Source organism: Saccopteryx leptura, chromosome 1, assembly GCF_036850995.1.
Source record: "Saccopteryx leptura isolate mSacLep1 chromosome 1, mSacLep1_pri_phased_curated, whole genome shotgun sequence".
In the NCBI taxonomy this organism is placed as follows: domain Eukaryota; kingdom Metazoa; phylum Chordata; class Mammalia; order Chiroptera; family Emballonuridae; genus Saccopteryx; species Saccopteryx leptura.
Genome location: NC_089503.1, coordinates 381,216,679 through 381,232,679, shown reverse-complemented (window position 1 = coordinate 381,232,679; position 16,001 = coordinate 381,216,679). Strand labels below are relative to the sequence as shown.

At 47.1% G+C, this 16,001-nt stretch overlaps 1 protein-coding gene across 1 annotated transcript in view; it reads left to right on the top strand.

The window, feature by feature from the left end:
- The window catches only part of DNAH8 (dynein axonemal heavy chain 8), a 313,181-nt gene that overhangs the window by 131,580 nt on the left and 165,600 nt on the right, over window positions 1–16,001 (top strand). Inside the window, exons 50-54 of the mRNA XM_066361430.1 lie at window positions 1,472–1,614; window positions 2,084–2,218; window positions 2,704–2,826; window positions 9,354–9,567; window positions 15,630–15,739. Coding sequence (XP_066217527.1) covers window positions 1,472–1,614; window positions 2,084–2,218; window positions 2,704–2,826; window positions 9,354–9,567; window positions 15,630–15,739 — 725 coding nt within the window. The remainder of the gene's footprint in view (window positions 1–1,471; window positions 1,615–2,083; window positions 2,219–2,703; window positions 2,827–9,353; window positions 9,568–15,629; window positions 15,740–16,001) is intronic.

Sequence of the window (16,001 nt, the reverse complement as noted above, 5' to 3'; positions counted from 1 at the left end):
CTGAGTCTCAGAGAAGAAAACCTTGTGCTTCCTACAAACTGTATTTTTCTCTGATTCTTTCTAAAATGCCAAAACAGCAAATGTATTTTTTTTTTAATGCACAAACTCAAAAGAACAGGAAAAAGGCCCTGGCCGGTTGGCTCAGTGGTAGAGCATTGGCCTGGCGTGTGAATGTTCCAGGTTCGATTCCTGGTCCGGGCACACAGAAGAACCCATCTGCTTCTCTACTCCCCCCTTCTCTCTCTCTATCTCTTTCTTCCCCTCCCGCAGCCATGGCTCAGTTGGAGCAAGTTGGCCTCAGGCCCTGAGGATGGCTTCATGGCCTCTGCCTCAGGCACTAAAATAGATCAGTTGCCAAGCAATGGAGCGAGAAGTCCAGATGGGCAGAGCATTGCCTCATAGAGGGCTTGCTGTGTGGATGTGGGAGTCTGTCTCTGCCTCCTCTCCTTTCACTGCATAGAAAAAAAAAAATTGTAACAATATGAATAGCTCTGACCAAGTTAGTCAGTGATTGTAAGGAATCATTCAAGAGATGTGTAAATAAATTTTTTTCTTAGAACTAATGGAGTGTGGTAGTAATTATTATTATTTAAACAATAATACCAATCAGGGTCCTGGCAGGTTGGCTCAGTGATAGAGCGTCGGCCTGGCATGTGGAAGTCTTGGGTTTGGTTCCTGGCCAGGGCACCCATCTGCTTCTCCACCCTTCCCTCTCTCCTTTATCTCTATCTCTCATTTTCCCTCCCGCAGCCAGGGCTCCATCGGAGCAAAGTTGACCCCCGACACTGAGGATGGCTCCATGGCCTCCGCTTCAGGCGCTAGAATGGCCCTGGCTGCAATGGAGCAATGCCCCAGAGGGGCAGCGCATCGCCTCCTGGTGGGCATGCTGGGTGGATCCCTGTCGGGCACATAAGGGAGTCTGACTCTCTGCCTCCCTGCTTCTCAATTCAGAAAAATACAAAACAAACAAACAAAAAAACAAAACACTAATACCAATCACTACACTAGTACTCTAAATCAGAGTATGAGGACTCTGTACTACAGTAGTGTTAGGGCCAGATTTGTTTTTCCCGTTCTTCATGACAAACGTCCTTGGTCCAGCTGTCAGTTATCCCAGTTGGTCTTTCCCATCCTTGCTGTCGGCGCGGCTTTCCTAGTAGGTGCCGAGCACAGCACTGGTCTCACCTCTAGCCGAGGCGGATTGCGTTTCAGGCCAGACCTCTCTGGATGCATGACTTAGCAACTGGAAAACTGTGTATGGATGCAAAGCATTTAATGACCAAGTGCCACATATATTGGCTAAGCAGATATTAGATGAGAAGTTAGATAAACATGTGTAAACATGTTTTAGGAAAACGTTTTAAATGTTTTTCTGATTCTGTTGATCGTGTGTATAGCACGTGCATCTGTGTGTTCTGATGACATTTGAAGAAGGCAGTTTTATGAAAATCAATCTTTGCTTATTGTACAGGTGATTGGGAGCACTGGAATAAGAAACTTCAGCCATATTTTTATCCAACTGACAGTATTCCAGAGTATTCATCAATTTTGGTTCCAAATGTTGACAATATTAGAACGAATTTTTTGATAGACACCATTGCAAAACAACATAAAGTAAGTTTGATATTCTTGGATGATTGCAAACCCTGTGTGAGACACATCCCTTTTCACGCACTACAGATAGGAAAAATAAATCCCAGCACCGCCGTGGGCTGCAGGCAGGGAGAGGAAATTGTTTGGGGAATGGGGCCCTGGCCCCAGGATATACTTCACCTCCGTATCCTCCCAACCACTGACTCCCAGCCCGCTAAGGAAAGGGGGTGTCCGCCCACAGAGCCCCCCCCGCACTCCTGTGGTCGCGTGACTACTATCTACCCTTCCTTCCTTCCAAGCACTTTTATAATATGCATCTTACCTTTACATCTTTAATTCAAACTGGATATATTTTTGTGCTGGTGTTAATTCTAAAAGGTGAGTTGTATTAATTTATAGAATGAAACACTGGCCACTAGAGCCACAGGACAGTGAAAAGTAAACCTGTATCATACTAACACCGTTCCCCGTGGTGATCCTGTGATTGCAGGCTGTGTTGCTCACAGGAGAGCAGGGAACAGCAAAAACCGTAATGATTAAGGCCTATATGAAAAAATACGATCCTGAAGTACAGCTATCCAAAAGTCTAAACTTTTCATCTGCCACGGAGCCAATGATGTTTCAGGTAAAACTCATCATTTGTTGTAGTAGACAACATATTAAATACATAGTTTAAGTGATGGGTATGAAAAGATGCGTATGTGTAGAAAACATTGATATGTATATATATATATAGTACATACATGCACACCTATATGTATCAAGAGACATGGTGTTGCAGGGGGCATTCAGTTATTTAACCCCTTTAAGGCTGAGATGAAAGCCAAATCCAAACAGCATACTTGGATTAGTAGTCTAATGTTTATTAATAGCCTGAAATTTGGATTAATAGCTACCATTCAGGCTGACCCCGAACTTTTGAGTGTATCTCTTTTAACCTTAAATTAATGATTAACATTCTAACACTTTTTTTTAATTCACAGTACGCATTTTCACGATTATGTTTATACATGTTAAGTAGATTGCGTTCTACTCTGGGCAATGTGCTCACCACTTTTAGAATGTGGCTTGAGCTCTGACCCGTGAAACGAACCCTTTCCTTTCCTCCAGAGGACGATCGAGAGCTACGTGGACAAGCGAATGGGGAGCACCTACGGGCCCCCGGGAGGCAGGAAAATGACTGTATTTATTGACGACATCAACATGCCCGTCATTAATGAATGGGGAGATCAGGTATGACCAGAATAGCCCCTGCAGATGATATTATATTTATTCGGTATTTTTAGTCATATGTAAAATTGTCAACCGCTTTCATCTTACTGAGCCTAGCAACAATTCTTAGTTTTCTTTGCACGGTTAGAGTAACATTCTCCCTTCCTGAATTTCCCCTGTGGTCTCCCACCACACACCCTCCTGTTGCTCTGGCTGCTGGATTCCAGTGCCCTGACCCGCCCCTCCCCTGCCCTGCCCTCCCCTGCCCTGCCCTGCCCTGCCCTCCCCTCCCCTCCCCTGCCCTCCCCTCCCTTCCTCTGCCCTCCCCTCCCCTCCCTTCCTCTGCCCTCCCCTCCCCTCCCCTCCCTTCCTCTGCCCTCCTCTCCCCTCCCCTTCCTTCCTCTGCCCTCCCCTCCCCTCCCCTCCCCTCCCTTCCTCTGCTCTCCCCTCCCCTCCCCTCCCCTCCCTTCCTCTGCCCTCCCCTCCCCTCCCCTCCCTTCCTCTGCCCTCCCCTCCCCTCCCCTCCCTTCCTCTGCCCTCCCCTCCCCTCCCCTCCCTTCCTCTGCCCTCCCCTCCCTTCCTCTGCCCTCCCCTCCCCTCCCCTCCCTTCCTCTGCCCTCCTCTCCCCTCCCCTCCCTTCCTCTGCCCTCCCCTCCCTTCCTCTGCCCTCCTCTCCCCTCCCCTCCCTTCCTCTGCCCTCCCCTCCCCTCCCCTCCCCTCCCCTCCCTTCCTCTGCCCTCCTCTCCCCTCCCCTCCCTTCCTCTGCCCTCCCCTCCCCTCCCCTCCCTTCCTCTGCCCTCCCCTCCCCTCCCCTCCCCTCCCCTCCCTTCCTCTACCCTCCCCTCCCCTCCCCTCCCCAGGGTTTCCCCCTGTTCTCCTGCCTCTGCCTCTGCCTCTGAATGCTCTCGGAGAAGACTTAGAAAACACTTGGTTTTTATAACTCTGCCGCACACCACTGTTCTTGTCGTGAGCATCTGTCAGTCCCAGAGTCGTTCCCTGTGAGGGAACCTCACTGGTGCCGCTGCAGTCCTGCCTGTTCCCTGTGAGGTCCCAGCCTCTCTCCCTGGCTCTGCGTGCAGCCCGGTCGGCACCCCACCCCCCCCAGCTGCCAGGGCCCTCCCCATCCCGCCCTTTATCCCCGTTCATCGAGACACCGTTGGGCAGTCAGGACTCCAGTCCTTGTCACCCAGAGAATCCCCCGACAGCTGTGACCTCATCTCCTGCCTCCCCACTCCTCTCTGTGTGATCCTGGACGCCACGGTTCACCCACAAAAGTCACTATAAATTCAGCCTTGTGAACTTGCCCATCACCTCATGCTCTCATGGAAACTCAGGTCACCACGTCCCCTGCAGACTGCCTGTGCCCGGAGGGCGGGGTGTCCTTGCTTCTCACTGCCCTTCTCCCTGACCTCCTGTCCTCTGAGCTTCTGCCCCTGCTGCTGTCGCCTCTGTGTTCACCCCTCTTTCCCCGGAGATTTCAGTTCCTGATCACTGCTGCTCTCCCAGGACTGTCCCTGTCACCGGGCCCAGCCTCGTGGGAGTGTGAACTATGCCGTCCCTCAGGGACTGGCGCTCCAAAGGGTCCTGCGTCTGGCTTAACGCTCTGTTGTCACCATCTTGAAATTCTTCATGATTTTTTTAGTCAGAAGGTTTGCATTTTCATTTTGCCTCGGGCCCTGCAAATTATGCAGCCTGCTCTCCTGCCCCTTGGTGATGCCAATACCTACCTGCCGGATCGTGGCCCCTTAGCCCCTTGACCGGCCTCCTCCGATGACCGTGCCTTCCACCCTGTCTGGGTGGCTCGTTCATGCAGCCAGACCCTACACGTGGTCGTCGTCAGTGTGACTCCTTTGCTATCTCAGTTTCTGGCATTTCGGTCTCCAGTGACTGTGTCCACTCACTGTAGCTCACTCCCTCTGCTGCCCCGGCTGCAGGTCAAGCTACTCTCCATCTTTCCTGCCATCAAGAAGCGATCCCCCACTTCCTGTCATTTCCACACTTCTTCTCCCAGCTAAAACCCCGGAACCGCCATTGTGACCGCTGCAGCATGCGCCCTCCGCGCGGTCGCCTCGCGCACTCACCGCCCTGTCCGCCCACCTGCACCTGGGCCGCCAAACGGGGTGGAGAAAACCAAGCCTGGCTTCGCGTTGGAATCGTGGTCACGGGTCTCCGCTGAGCTCTTCGTGCTGCCCAACCATCCCACTGCGTGTCTCACGTTTCATATCTTCGTCCTGTCTGTTCCTGTGCTGGGTCCGCTTAGACTCCTGCTCTGGGAAACGACTATTTCATGCTTTTTTCTTTTTCCAGGGCTCCCAACACCTCCATTTCCTCGCCCTCAGCTGAGCATAGCGGTGCTGCAGCTTCTTCCTGTTTCTCTGGGGAAACAGTTTTTCCCTTGTGTCTATTATCAATATCTGTATACTGTACTTAATTTCTGTGTTCCAGTGATTACCTGAGACAGCGCCTCCTGCATACACAGGCAGTCAGAATAAAGATAACCAACCGTTAACTTTCATCTTGCATGTCCAGTGACCTTTGAACACTTCAATTCCTTTATCTTTCTCCTGACTTACCATTTTCTTGTTGATTTTTGTTTTAAGTCTATGTATCTCTTTTTAAAACAACCCCACGAGGCATTATTTTTACTGTTTTAAAAATATGGCCACTCTTCATTTGCATTGCCCACACATTTAACGCTTTCTTTGCTCTTGACTTATTTTTGCATCTTGGGCCTTCCTCTGGTATTATGTTCCTTCTGCTTTTAGAATTTCCTTTAGAGAAGGTTTTTTAATGACCAATTCTTAGTTTTTGTTTGTCTGCAAATATTTTTATTTCATCTTGTTTATGCGAAAGACACCGCTGCAGGATGTAAAAATCTAGGTGAGCATTTTTTTTCCCCATCATGTTGAATATATTATTTCTGTTTTCCGTTTTCCTCATTGCTGTTGAGAAGTTGGCTACCACTTACGCAGTGCACCTCTGTGGTTAATCTGCCTCTTTCCACTTGCTACTAAGACTTTCTCTTTACCGTACTTTACTGTATTTTTTATTCTTTAAAATAATGTTTCTTGGTGTGGATTTACTTGTATTTATTTGCTTGGGATTCACTGGGACTCATGAGTCTGTGGTTTGGTGTCTTTCATCAGTTCTAGAAAATTCCTAGTCCTTATCTCTTCAAATACTGCTTCTGCCTCACTATCTTTCCTCTTTTCTCAGACTCCAGATGTGAAGACTTTCTTCTCTGCCCTCTGTGTCTCTGTGGTTCTCTTCCATGCATCCCATCCTTTTCTCTCTCTAGTGCTTATGTTCTAGATCAGTGGTTTTCAACCTTTTTACACTGGGGACCCGTGAAAATAGGAGAAGTATTTCAGGGACCACTAAAACAGAAATCACCATGAGCATAAGCAGATTTGACTAAGATTATTAGGTCTATAATCTTCATACAACATCAGGATGGTTAATTATTTTTTATTATTAAGTGAGAAGCGGAGAGGCAAAGACAAACTCTTGCATGTGCCCTGACTGGGATCCACTTGGCAAGCCCCTTATTGGGTGATGCTCTGCCTATCTGGGGCTTCTGCTCTGTTGCTCAGCAACCAAGCTATTTTGGTGCCTGAGGAGAGGCCCTGGAGCCATCCTCAGCATCCGTGACCAACTTGCTCGAACCATTCGAGCCATGGCTACAGGAGGGGAAGAGAGAGCAAGAGAGAGAGAGAGAAGAGGGAGGGGGAGGGGTGGAGAAGCAAATGATTGCTTCTCCTGTGTGTCCTGACCAGGAATTGAACCTGAGACTTCCACATGCCAGTCCGATGCTCTACTGCTGAGCCAAATGGCCAAGGATCAAGGTGGTTAATTCTTCTGCACACCAGCATGAAATTTCTGGCACAGCAGTCCACGGAAAAGCAGTTGGAAAGCATTCTTCTAAGATTATTTCCCCTCTCTGTCTTCCACTTCATTAATTTTCTTCTCTGCTTTGTACAACTTACTCTCACATTTTTAAAAATTGAGTTTTAATTTTGGTTACTAGTTATTTGATTCTTTTTTTTTTCAAAAATGTTGTGATTTTTAAAATAATGTTCTATTCCTTGCATATATTTTCACATTTGTTGTCTACTTCTTTAAACATGTTCAACATGGTTGTTTTGATCTCTGTGTCTGTCAATGAAGGCGTGTGAAGTCAATGCGGGCCCAGTTCTGCTCTTTATGATTTTAATAGCTCCTGTTCAGGTTCAAACCGGCCTGTCTCTGGATGTATCATTGGCTGCTTGGCAGGTTGTTGCCCTTGAAAAATTATCTGTGGCTGTTTCTTGAAACCGGGGATGGATGTGCCCTCCCCCAGATGGGTGTTGAGTTTTCTTCTGCCAGATCCTTAGGGGCTTACTGGAGGATCAGAGCATAGCCCAGGCCTGGGAGTCCCCGGCCCGCCAGGCTGTGTGACCCAAGGTGCACGTCCATGCAGGTGGCATTCTGGGGGCCCGCCCGGCTGTGTGACCCAAGGTGCACGTCCATGCAGGTGGCGTTCTGGGGCCAGAGTCTCCTAGGGTGCTTTTTCTTTTTCCTTTCCCTTTTCTCCCCCATTCGGCAGGGCCCCAAGGCAGACAGCCCTCTCAGCAGTTCCTGCAAGGCGAGGAGAGGGGAAGCATATTTAGATATCCTCTGTACACAGAAGAGCTCCTGAATTTCAGGCCCATGTATCCAACTAGGCATATCGAGTTGGATCTCATCAAACTTAACACGTCCAGAGCCAAATTCCTGTGACCCCCGAAACCTGCCCCTGCAGCACTGATCTCCATCTCAAGAAACAGCAAGGCTGCATTCGGTTTCTCAGAAAACCATCTTGGCTCTTCCTTCAAGCTACAGCCAAGATCTGACCACTTATCAACTCCACCGCTAACCCGTGCCAACCACCACCTCTCCCCTTGACCATCACAAACGTCTCCGTGTTGCTTCCCTGTTTCCCTTGCCCCTCTCAATGTGTTCTCAAGGTGGCAACCAATTAAAACATGACACACGTAACATGACACGCTCCTCTGCTCAAAATCCTGCTCGAGACTTATGGACTGTAAATGCCACTCAGCACCTCTGCATCTCCCGTTTACTCTGCCTGGAGTGCCCTTCCCTTAGGTGTGTGAATGGTTGCCTTTCTCACGCCCTTCAAGTCTTTGCTTATAGACCATGTGAGGGGAGGCCTCCCCTACTCCCCATATTCCATTGTACCCCTGAGCACTGCCTACTTCCTCTCTCTGCTTAATTTTCCCCCAAAGACCTATAATATACCACTTTGTTTACATGCATACGCATGTACGCTTTCTCTCCCGCCACGAGCATGTATGTATGCTCCATGAAGACACGAGCATGTATGCGTGCTCCATGAAGACACGAGCATGTATGCGTGCTCCATGAAGACACGAGCATGTATGCGTGCTCCATGAAGACACGAGCATGCATGCGTGCTCCATGAAGACACGAGCATGTATGCGTGCTCCATGAAGACACGAGCATGCATGCGTGCTCCATGAAGACACGAGCATGCATGCGTGCTCCATGAAGACACGAGCATGCATGCGTGCTCCATGAAGACACGAGCATGTATGCGTGCTCCATGAAGACACGAGCATGTATGCGTGCTCCATGAAGACACGAGCATGTATGCGTGCTCCATGAAGACACGAGCATGTATGCGTGCTCCATGAAGACACGAGCATGTATGCGTGCTCCATGAAGACACGAGCATGTATGCGTGCTCCATGAAGACACGAGCATGTATGCGTGCTCCATGAAGACACGAGCATGTATGCATGCTCCATGAAGACAGCGCCAGACACCTGGGAGTCCCCCGTGAGGCGTTTGAGCTGGAGGTGCTTGCCCGGCGTCTGCTAGGAGATGCTGCAGGGGTCTGGGTCCATGTACCCGTGTGGGTCTGAAGCTGGGGTTCCAGAGTTGAGGTTCTAGGGGTGTAGGCTTGAGAAAGAGCGCTTAGGGTGCTACCCAGAGTCACGAGATGAACCTGGAAAGAACTGAGCCTCTGAAACCAAGAGAGGGAACATTTTCAATAAGGGAGGGGGGAGTTTTAGCGACATTAGAATCTGCAGAAAAGGTGAGATGAGGACACAAAACAGAAACAACAAGCATTCAGTAATACAATACTGAAAGCTCAGGAGTAAAGCCGCCCAACACTCTGACGGAAGTCCTTTGAAGTGGTGAATTTTGAGTGTGAAAGATATCTGTAGTATAACTGGGAACTCTGGGTACTGTGGTAATTGTACCAACTGTCCCATAAGTCGCCTATCTATTATAAATTACTTGGAAATTGGTTTTAGCAATGTGATGAAGATCACACTGGACTCGCTCCAGACCTGTTTACCTTATGGTTCTGAGTTTGTGGGTGATTGTTTACATCAAATAACCTTATAGGTGGTCATCAACATTTATAAACATTTCATTGATAAGAGCTGAATATATGTCCTTCTCATCTGTCGTGTCTCAGAGGAGTTATGGAGGAATATGCTAATGATACGTTACAAAAATGTCACTGTGTGGCCTTTCAGATCACGAACGAGATCGTGCGGCAGATGATGGAGATGGAAGGGATGTACAGCCTGGACAAGCCCGGGGACTTCACCACTATCGTTGACGTGCAGCTCATCGCGGCCATGATCCACCCGGGGGGCGGCCGCAATGACATCCCACAGCGTTTAAAACGCCAGTTCACTGTGTTTAATTGCACATTGCCTTCAAATGCTTCGATAGACAAAATTTTTGGTATGACTCTTCTTGGTATTTAATTATAATTTTTTTTTGTGTGTGACAGAGACAGAGAGACAGAGAGGGGGACAGATAAGGACAGACAGATAGGAAGGGAAAGAGATGAGAAGCATCAACTCTTTGTTGCAGCACCTTAGTTGTTCATTGATTGCTTTCTCATATGTGCCTTGATGGAAGGAGGGGGGGTGACAGCAGAGCAAGTGACCCCTTACTCGAGCTGAGTGGCCTTGGGCTCAAGTTGGTGAGCCTTGCTCAAACCAGATGAGCCTGCACTCAAGCTGGCGACCTCAGGGTTTCAAACTTGGGTCCTCTGCATCTCAGTCTGACACTCTATCCACTGTGCCACCACCTGGTCACGGTGGTGTTTAATTTTTAAATTGCATTACATAACGGACATAAACCATGCAGAATTTTATTTAAGAGATGCAGAAATGCTCTGGTTGAAGGGGGGATTAAGTATCTGAAATAGAGAGCTCGATACCAGAATAGAAGGAGTAAATACTAAAAAGAATGTTGATAGCCCATTTTAAGATTTGGGAATATTTAGAAATATAGCTAGTGCTCGACTTACGACCATGATTGGTTCCGACAGACCAGTTGTAACATGAGTTGGTCGTAAGTTGAGTAGGCTATATGTACAGTACTATGAAATGATGTTATAAAAATCTTTAAGTCATATTTTATCATAATTTTCTTTCATTATTGTTATATATTATAATTTTCTTTGTTCATTTGATGCCATTTGTATCATCTCTACACCATTTTGTTTCTTATTTTTACATTCATCAGGTTTAAGTAAAACACTGCATTACCAGTACAACTGGTTTAATATTTGCAAAACATACAAAATTACAAAATACAGGTGCATACAAAAAATACAAAAAACAGGTGTAAAAAATACCATAGGAAACATTTTCCCAATTGCAAAACATATCAAAATATATAAACATGTACAAAACATTTTATTGGCCACTGGTGCTTGGCTGCGGATCGTTGATGTCGTCATCTGAGGCAGCAGTTGGGGTTACCGGAGTTGGTTTTTTCATAAACATGTGTGATCACATTCACTTTCTTTCCTCCTTTGTACTTGTTCATTGATTGCTTTCTCATATGTGCCTTGACCAGGGGGTTACAGCAGAGCGAGTGGCCCCTTGCTCAAGCCAGTGACCTTGGGCTCAAACCAGCGACCATGGGGTCATGTCTATGATCCCACGCTCAAGCCAGTGCCCCTGCACTCAAGCTGGTGAACCCATGCTCAAGTCGGATGAGCCTGTGCTCATTTTCGTGTCGAGATCGATGGCCTTTCTTTCCTTCTTGGCAGGCTGAGGCGTAGACAAAGACAATTTCCTCTTGGTAGACATCTTGGGAGGGGTTTGATGAAAAATATCCAAGACACAAAACACAAATTGCTGTACTGAGTCTGGGATAACAGTTGAAATGGTGCACACAGAGATAGTAGTGCTGCCAGAAGCTGGTCTGCACTGTCGTATGCCCAGCTGGGCAACGCTTGCGCTGCCAGACGCGGAGCAGTCGTGGCTAGCGATTGTGGTCATAAGTTGCATAGGTTGTAAGTCGATCAATATCTGTAACTTTGTTGAAGGCTGGCTTTAGAGGCACACGAAACTTTGTGTTTTGGCTTTCTTGGAATGATTGAGAGAAATTTCGGGCTGTGAGATTGTACATCGATCATAGGTTAATATAATTATACCAAGTCAAATGTAGCACTTCGATGTGTGAATAAAAATGAAAATTTTAATGCCAAGTTTAGGCTCACATAAATCATACCATCAAAAATTATGTTTGTGAGGACCTACAAGGGAAAGTGACTCATGCAGATGTGGACATTATTTGACATAGCAAGTACTGGCGAGCGGGAGGAAGGGCAGACTGTCCATAGGTGGGACTGGGGTACTTAGTGATTCTTATGGGAAAATCACTGCAATTGACCTCTACCTCACACCAACCAGAAAATCAGTGCAGATGGATTAAAGATCTAAATACGGAAACCAAAGCTCATCAAATGTTTGGAGAAAATATCTGGATGACTTCTGTGTAGGAAAGAAGTTTTTTTGTGTGTGACAGAGACAGAGAGAGGGACAGATAGGGACAGACAGACAGGAAGGGAGAGAGATGAGAAACATCAATTCTTCGTGTGGCACCTTAGTTGTTCATTGACTGCTTTCTCATATGTACTTTGACCAGGGGGCTACCGCAGAGCGAAGGACCCCTTGCTCGAGCCAGTGACTTTGGGCTCAGGCCAGTGACCCTGTGCTCAAGCCAGATGAGCCTGTGCTCAAGCTGGTGACCTTGGGGTTTCGAACTTGCATTCTCTGCATCCCAATCCAATGCTCTATCCACGGTCAAACCTCCTGGTCAGGCAGAAAGAACTTTTTAAATGAGACTCAGAAAGTATAAGCCATAAGGAAAAAAATGGTACATTTGACTAGGTTAGGAACTTTTTTGTTCCTCTACGAAGTAACATTAATATAGTAAAAAGACAAGCCGCAAAGTGGAAGAAAAAAATTTCAACCCATATAACAAAACAAAAAAGTTAGTACTGTATTCCAAATATTTAAAGAAATTTTATGAATTATTCATAGAAAAGCAAACAACTTAATATAAAAATGGCCAAAAGAACCCAACAGGTACTTTAAGAAGAGGTAATCAGCCTGACCAGTGGTGGCGCAGTGTATAAAGTGTCAACCTGGGAGGCAGAGGTCCCAGGTTCAAATCCCAAGTTCGTCAGCTTGAGTGCGGGCTCACCTGGCTTGAGCGCAGGCTCACCAGCTTGAGCACAGGGTCGCTGGCTTGAGCCCAAGGTCGCTGGCTTGGACAAGGGGGTCACTGGTTCGGTTGGAGCCCCTTAGTCAAGGCACAAAGGCACATATGAGAAAGCAATCAATGAACAACTAAGGAGCCGCAACTACAAGTTGATGCTTCTCATCTCTCTTCCTTTCTCTCTCTCTTGCAAAAAAAAAAAAAGAAAGAAAAGAAAAGTAATCAGATGGCAAGTAAAGAAATATAAAGGTGGTAAACATTAATATTCAGGAAAATGTGAATTTAAAATACCAAGGAAATGTCATATTATACCCACTAGCTTCGTAAAAATGAAAAATCCTGACAAAGTCAGGCATTGGTGAGACAGTGAAGCAACTGGGACTCCAGAGGTCGTGCAGATGGTCTCCTATATATTTTCCAAAGCATTGCATAGTTTTACCTTCCATATTTAAGTCCCTAATCCATCTGTCGTTGATTTTGCATCTGTACACCCAAAGACTCACACAAGAATGTTCATAGAACAATGTTCATGATAGCAAAACCCTTGGAATAACCCAAATATTCATTGCCAGTAAAATCGGATAAACAAATGGTAGGCACACCGTGTAGTGCCATGCGGCAGTGAATACCAACAAACACAGCCACGCACTTCAACAGGACAAAGCCCACAGGGTCGGAGCCCAGAAATCACCTGCTGAGTGAAAGCAGCAAGTCTGTTAAACTAAGTTCCAAAAATTAAGGTAAAAAACAAAGTTAAAATGCAGAAATGCTAAGTGGCAAAGCTATAAAGAAAAGCGAGTTGCCTGACCGGTGGTGGCACAGTGGATAAAGCATCGACCTGGAACGCTGAGGTCACCAGTTCAAAACCCTGGGCTCGCCCGGTCAAGGCACAGACGAGAAGCAACTATTATGAGTTGATGCTTCCCAGTCCTCCCTCCACCTTTCTCTCTCTCTGTCTTTTCTCTAAAAATCAATAAATAAAATCTTAATAAAAGGCAGGGAGGGAGGGAAGAAGGAAGAAAAGGAGGGAGGGAGGGAGGATGGGAGGAAGGGAAAAAGGAGTTGCCGATTCTCCGCGAGTTCGATTGGTGGCCACCTCTGGAGGAAGAACGGAGGGGCTGGATAGGGATGGCCAAACGGCATCTGAGTACTGGGGCCATGTTGTGTTTCTCAGTCTAAAGGTCTGTTTGTTTGCTTATTTGTTAAACTATTTTATATACTGTTTGGTGAGATTAATGTTGAAAGTAATAAATGGAAATAAAGTAGAAACTGAAGTTTCTCAGTGAAGAAAAGAACTCTATAAGGCTCAGGGAAGAAAAAGAACTACCCAGCCAAGGCTGTTTAGCCAGGACACGGCAGAGGCGTGGAGCCAGTCCTGTTTGTTGCTTTCAGGTCCGTGCTTCCCGTAGAACACGTGTGTCCCATAGGAAGGTGGTGTCCTAGAATCGTAGGATTTCAGGAAGCAGAGGGCCTTGCAGGCGTCTAGCACAAGCAACCCTGACTTTGGAGGATGCCTTCACGTTCCCTCAAGGCTGCCTTTCTTCTGTCTGTGCCACCAAGACTCTAGTGGCCTTACCTGCCTTTCGTGAACCCGCTCTGAGTCTCTGAACAGACCCTCGTGTGCCCGTTCTTCTGAAAGCAGCACGCTCAGACTGAACACATCACTCAACTTCCCGTCTCACTGGGGCGGAGAGCCTAAAACCCAGACCACGTCAAACCTGTCACTCAGCCCTTCCCGAGGGTGCTTACAGGGACTGCCACTGTGCTGGGTGTTTCCTAGGGCCCAGCAGGGACCCAGCCCAGGTCAGGGTGTTGACTGACTCTGCAGGTCTGATGGGACTGCGAGTTCCAATTGTATCAACAGCCAATTCTGGTGACCTTGAGCAATTTGCGTTATCTCCTGGGTCTGGTCCCCTTTTCTTTTTTAATTTTTTTTTTTTTTTTTTTTTTTACAGAGACAGAGAGAGAGTCAGTGAGAGGGATAGACAGGGACAGACAGACAGGAACGAAGAGAGATGAGAAGCATCAATCATTAGTTTTTCATTGTGTGTTGCAACACCTTAGTTGTTCATTGATTGCTTTCTCATATGTGCCTTGACCACGGGCCTTCAGCAGACCTAGTAACCCTTTGCTGGAGCCAGCGACCTTGGGTTCAAGCTGGTGGGCTTTTTGCTCAAACCAGATAAGCCTACACTCAAGCTGGCGACCTCGGGGTCTCGAACCTGGGTCCTCTGCATCCCAGTCCGATGCTCTATCCACTGCGCCACCGCCTGGTCAGGCTGGTCCCTTTTCTGTAAGAGGAGGGGGTGGTCTCTGAGTCCATCCCCAGCTCTCCTGCGCTTCAGGGTGGGTGCTGTTTCCCAGGCTCCAGAACCAGCCGACGCGGATTCAAGTCTCAGATTCGCCCTCACATGAGCTGTGTGACCTTGGGCGAGTTCCCAGACTCATTAAAATGGGAACACTAATAATTGTATCTGCCGCTTTCTTACAGGATATTGGGAGGTGATGCATATATACTGCTCACAAACATTAGGGGATATTTCAAAATGAATATGAAACAATAAGATAAAAAGAAGCATTTGACTTTTTTTTATTGAACAAGAACATCAGAAAAGCAAATGAGCCTGACCAGGCAGTGGTGCAGTGGATAGAGCATTGGACTGGGATGCGGAGGACCCAGGTTCGAGACTGCGAGGTCGCCAGCTTGAGTGCGGGCTCATCTGGCTTGAGCAAAAAGCTCACCAGCTTGGACCCAAGGTCGCTGGCTCCAGCAAGGGGTCACTCGGTCTGCTGAAGGCCCGCGGACAAGGCACATAGGAGAAAGCAATCAATGAACAACTAAGGTGTCGCAACGAAAAACTGATGATTGATGCTTCTCATCTCTCTCTGTTCCTGTCTGTCTGTCCCTATCTCTCTCTCTCTCTGACTCTCTGTCCCTATTAAAAAAAAAAAAAAAAAAAAGCAAACGACAAGTCAAAGAAAGTTGTCTGGTTATGCAAATGAGATGCAAAACCAACTTTTATTTCATTGGTAAAAATGCACCATACAGAAGGCTGAAAGTACTGGAGTATCTGACGTTCCCTGATCCCCTAATTTTTGTGAGCAGTGAATGCTTATCCCAGGATAATGAGCTTTGCAGCCCCCTGCTAACTTCCGGTCTCAGCTGAGAAATTCTTAACACCACATAGCCAGTCTTGTAATGACTTATTCACAGGGATAAGCACGCACCTTCTAATCTTTTAACAAGCTGGTACCTTTAATCTTGTTTTGTTTTTTTCCAGGCGTGATTGGCCGTGGATACTTTGATCCCTGTAGAAAGTTCAAACCTGAAATATGTGAGATGATTTCCAATTTAGTTACAGCGGGCCGAGTGCTGTGGCAATGGACTAAGGTACCGTCATCTGTTATCAGTAATAAAAAAAAATGTCATCTATTATTCAGCCTAGCTCTCACCTCGTGGCTCAGGAAATTATCATCACATTCTATGTGGTAATGCTCTTTTGGAAAAGACAAATGAGGTGCTCAGATAGATTTATGACACCGTTTCCTTCCAGGCAGCAAATACCCCGAGTGAACGATGCTTCCCATATGCATGAGGTGTCACCATAAACCAGGTCCGACGGCCAAGATGAAGTAGGATTTCGCTGAAATAA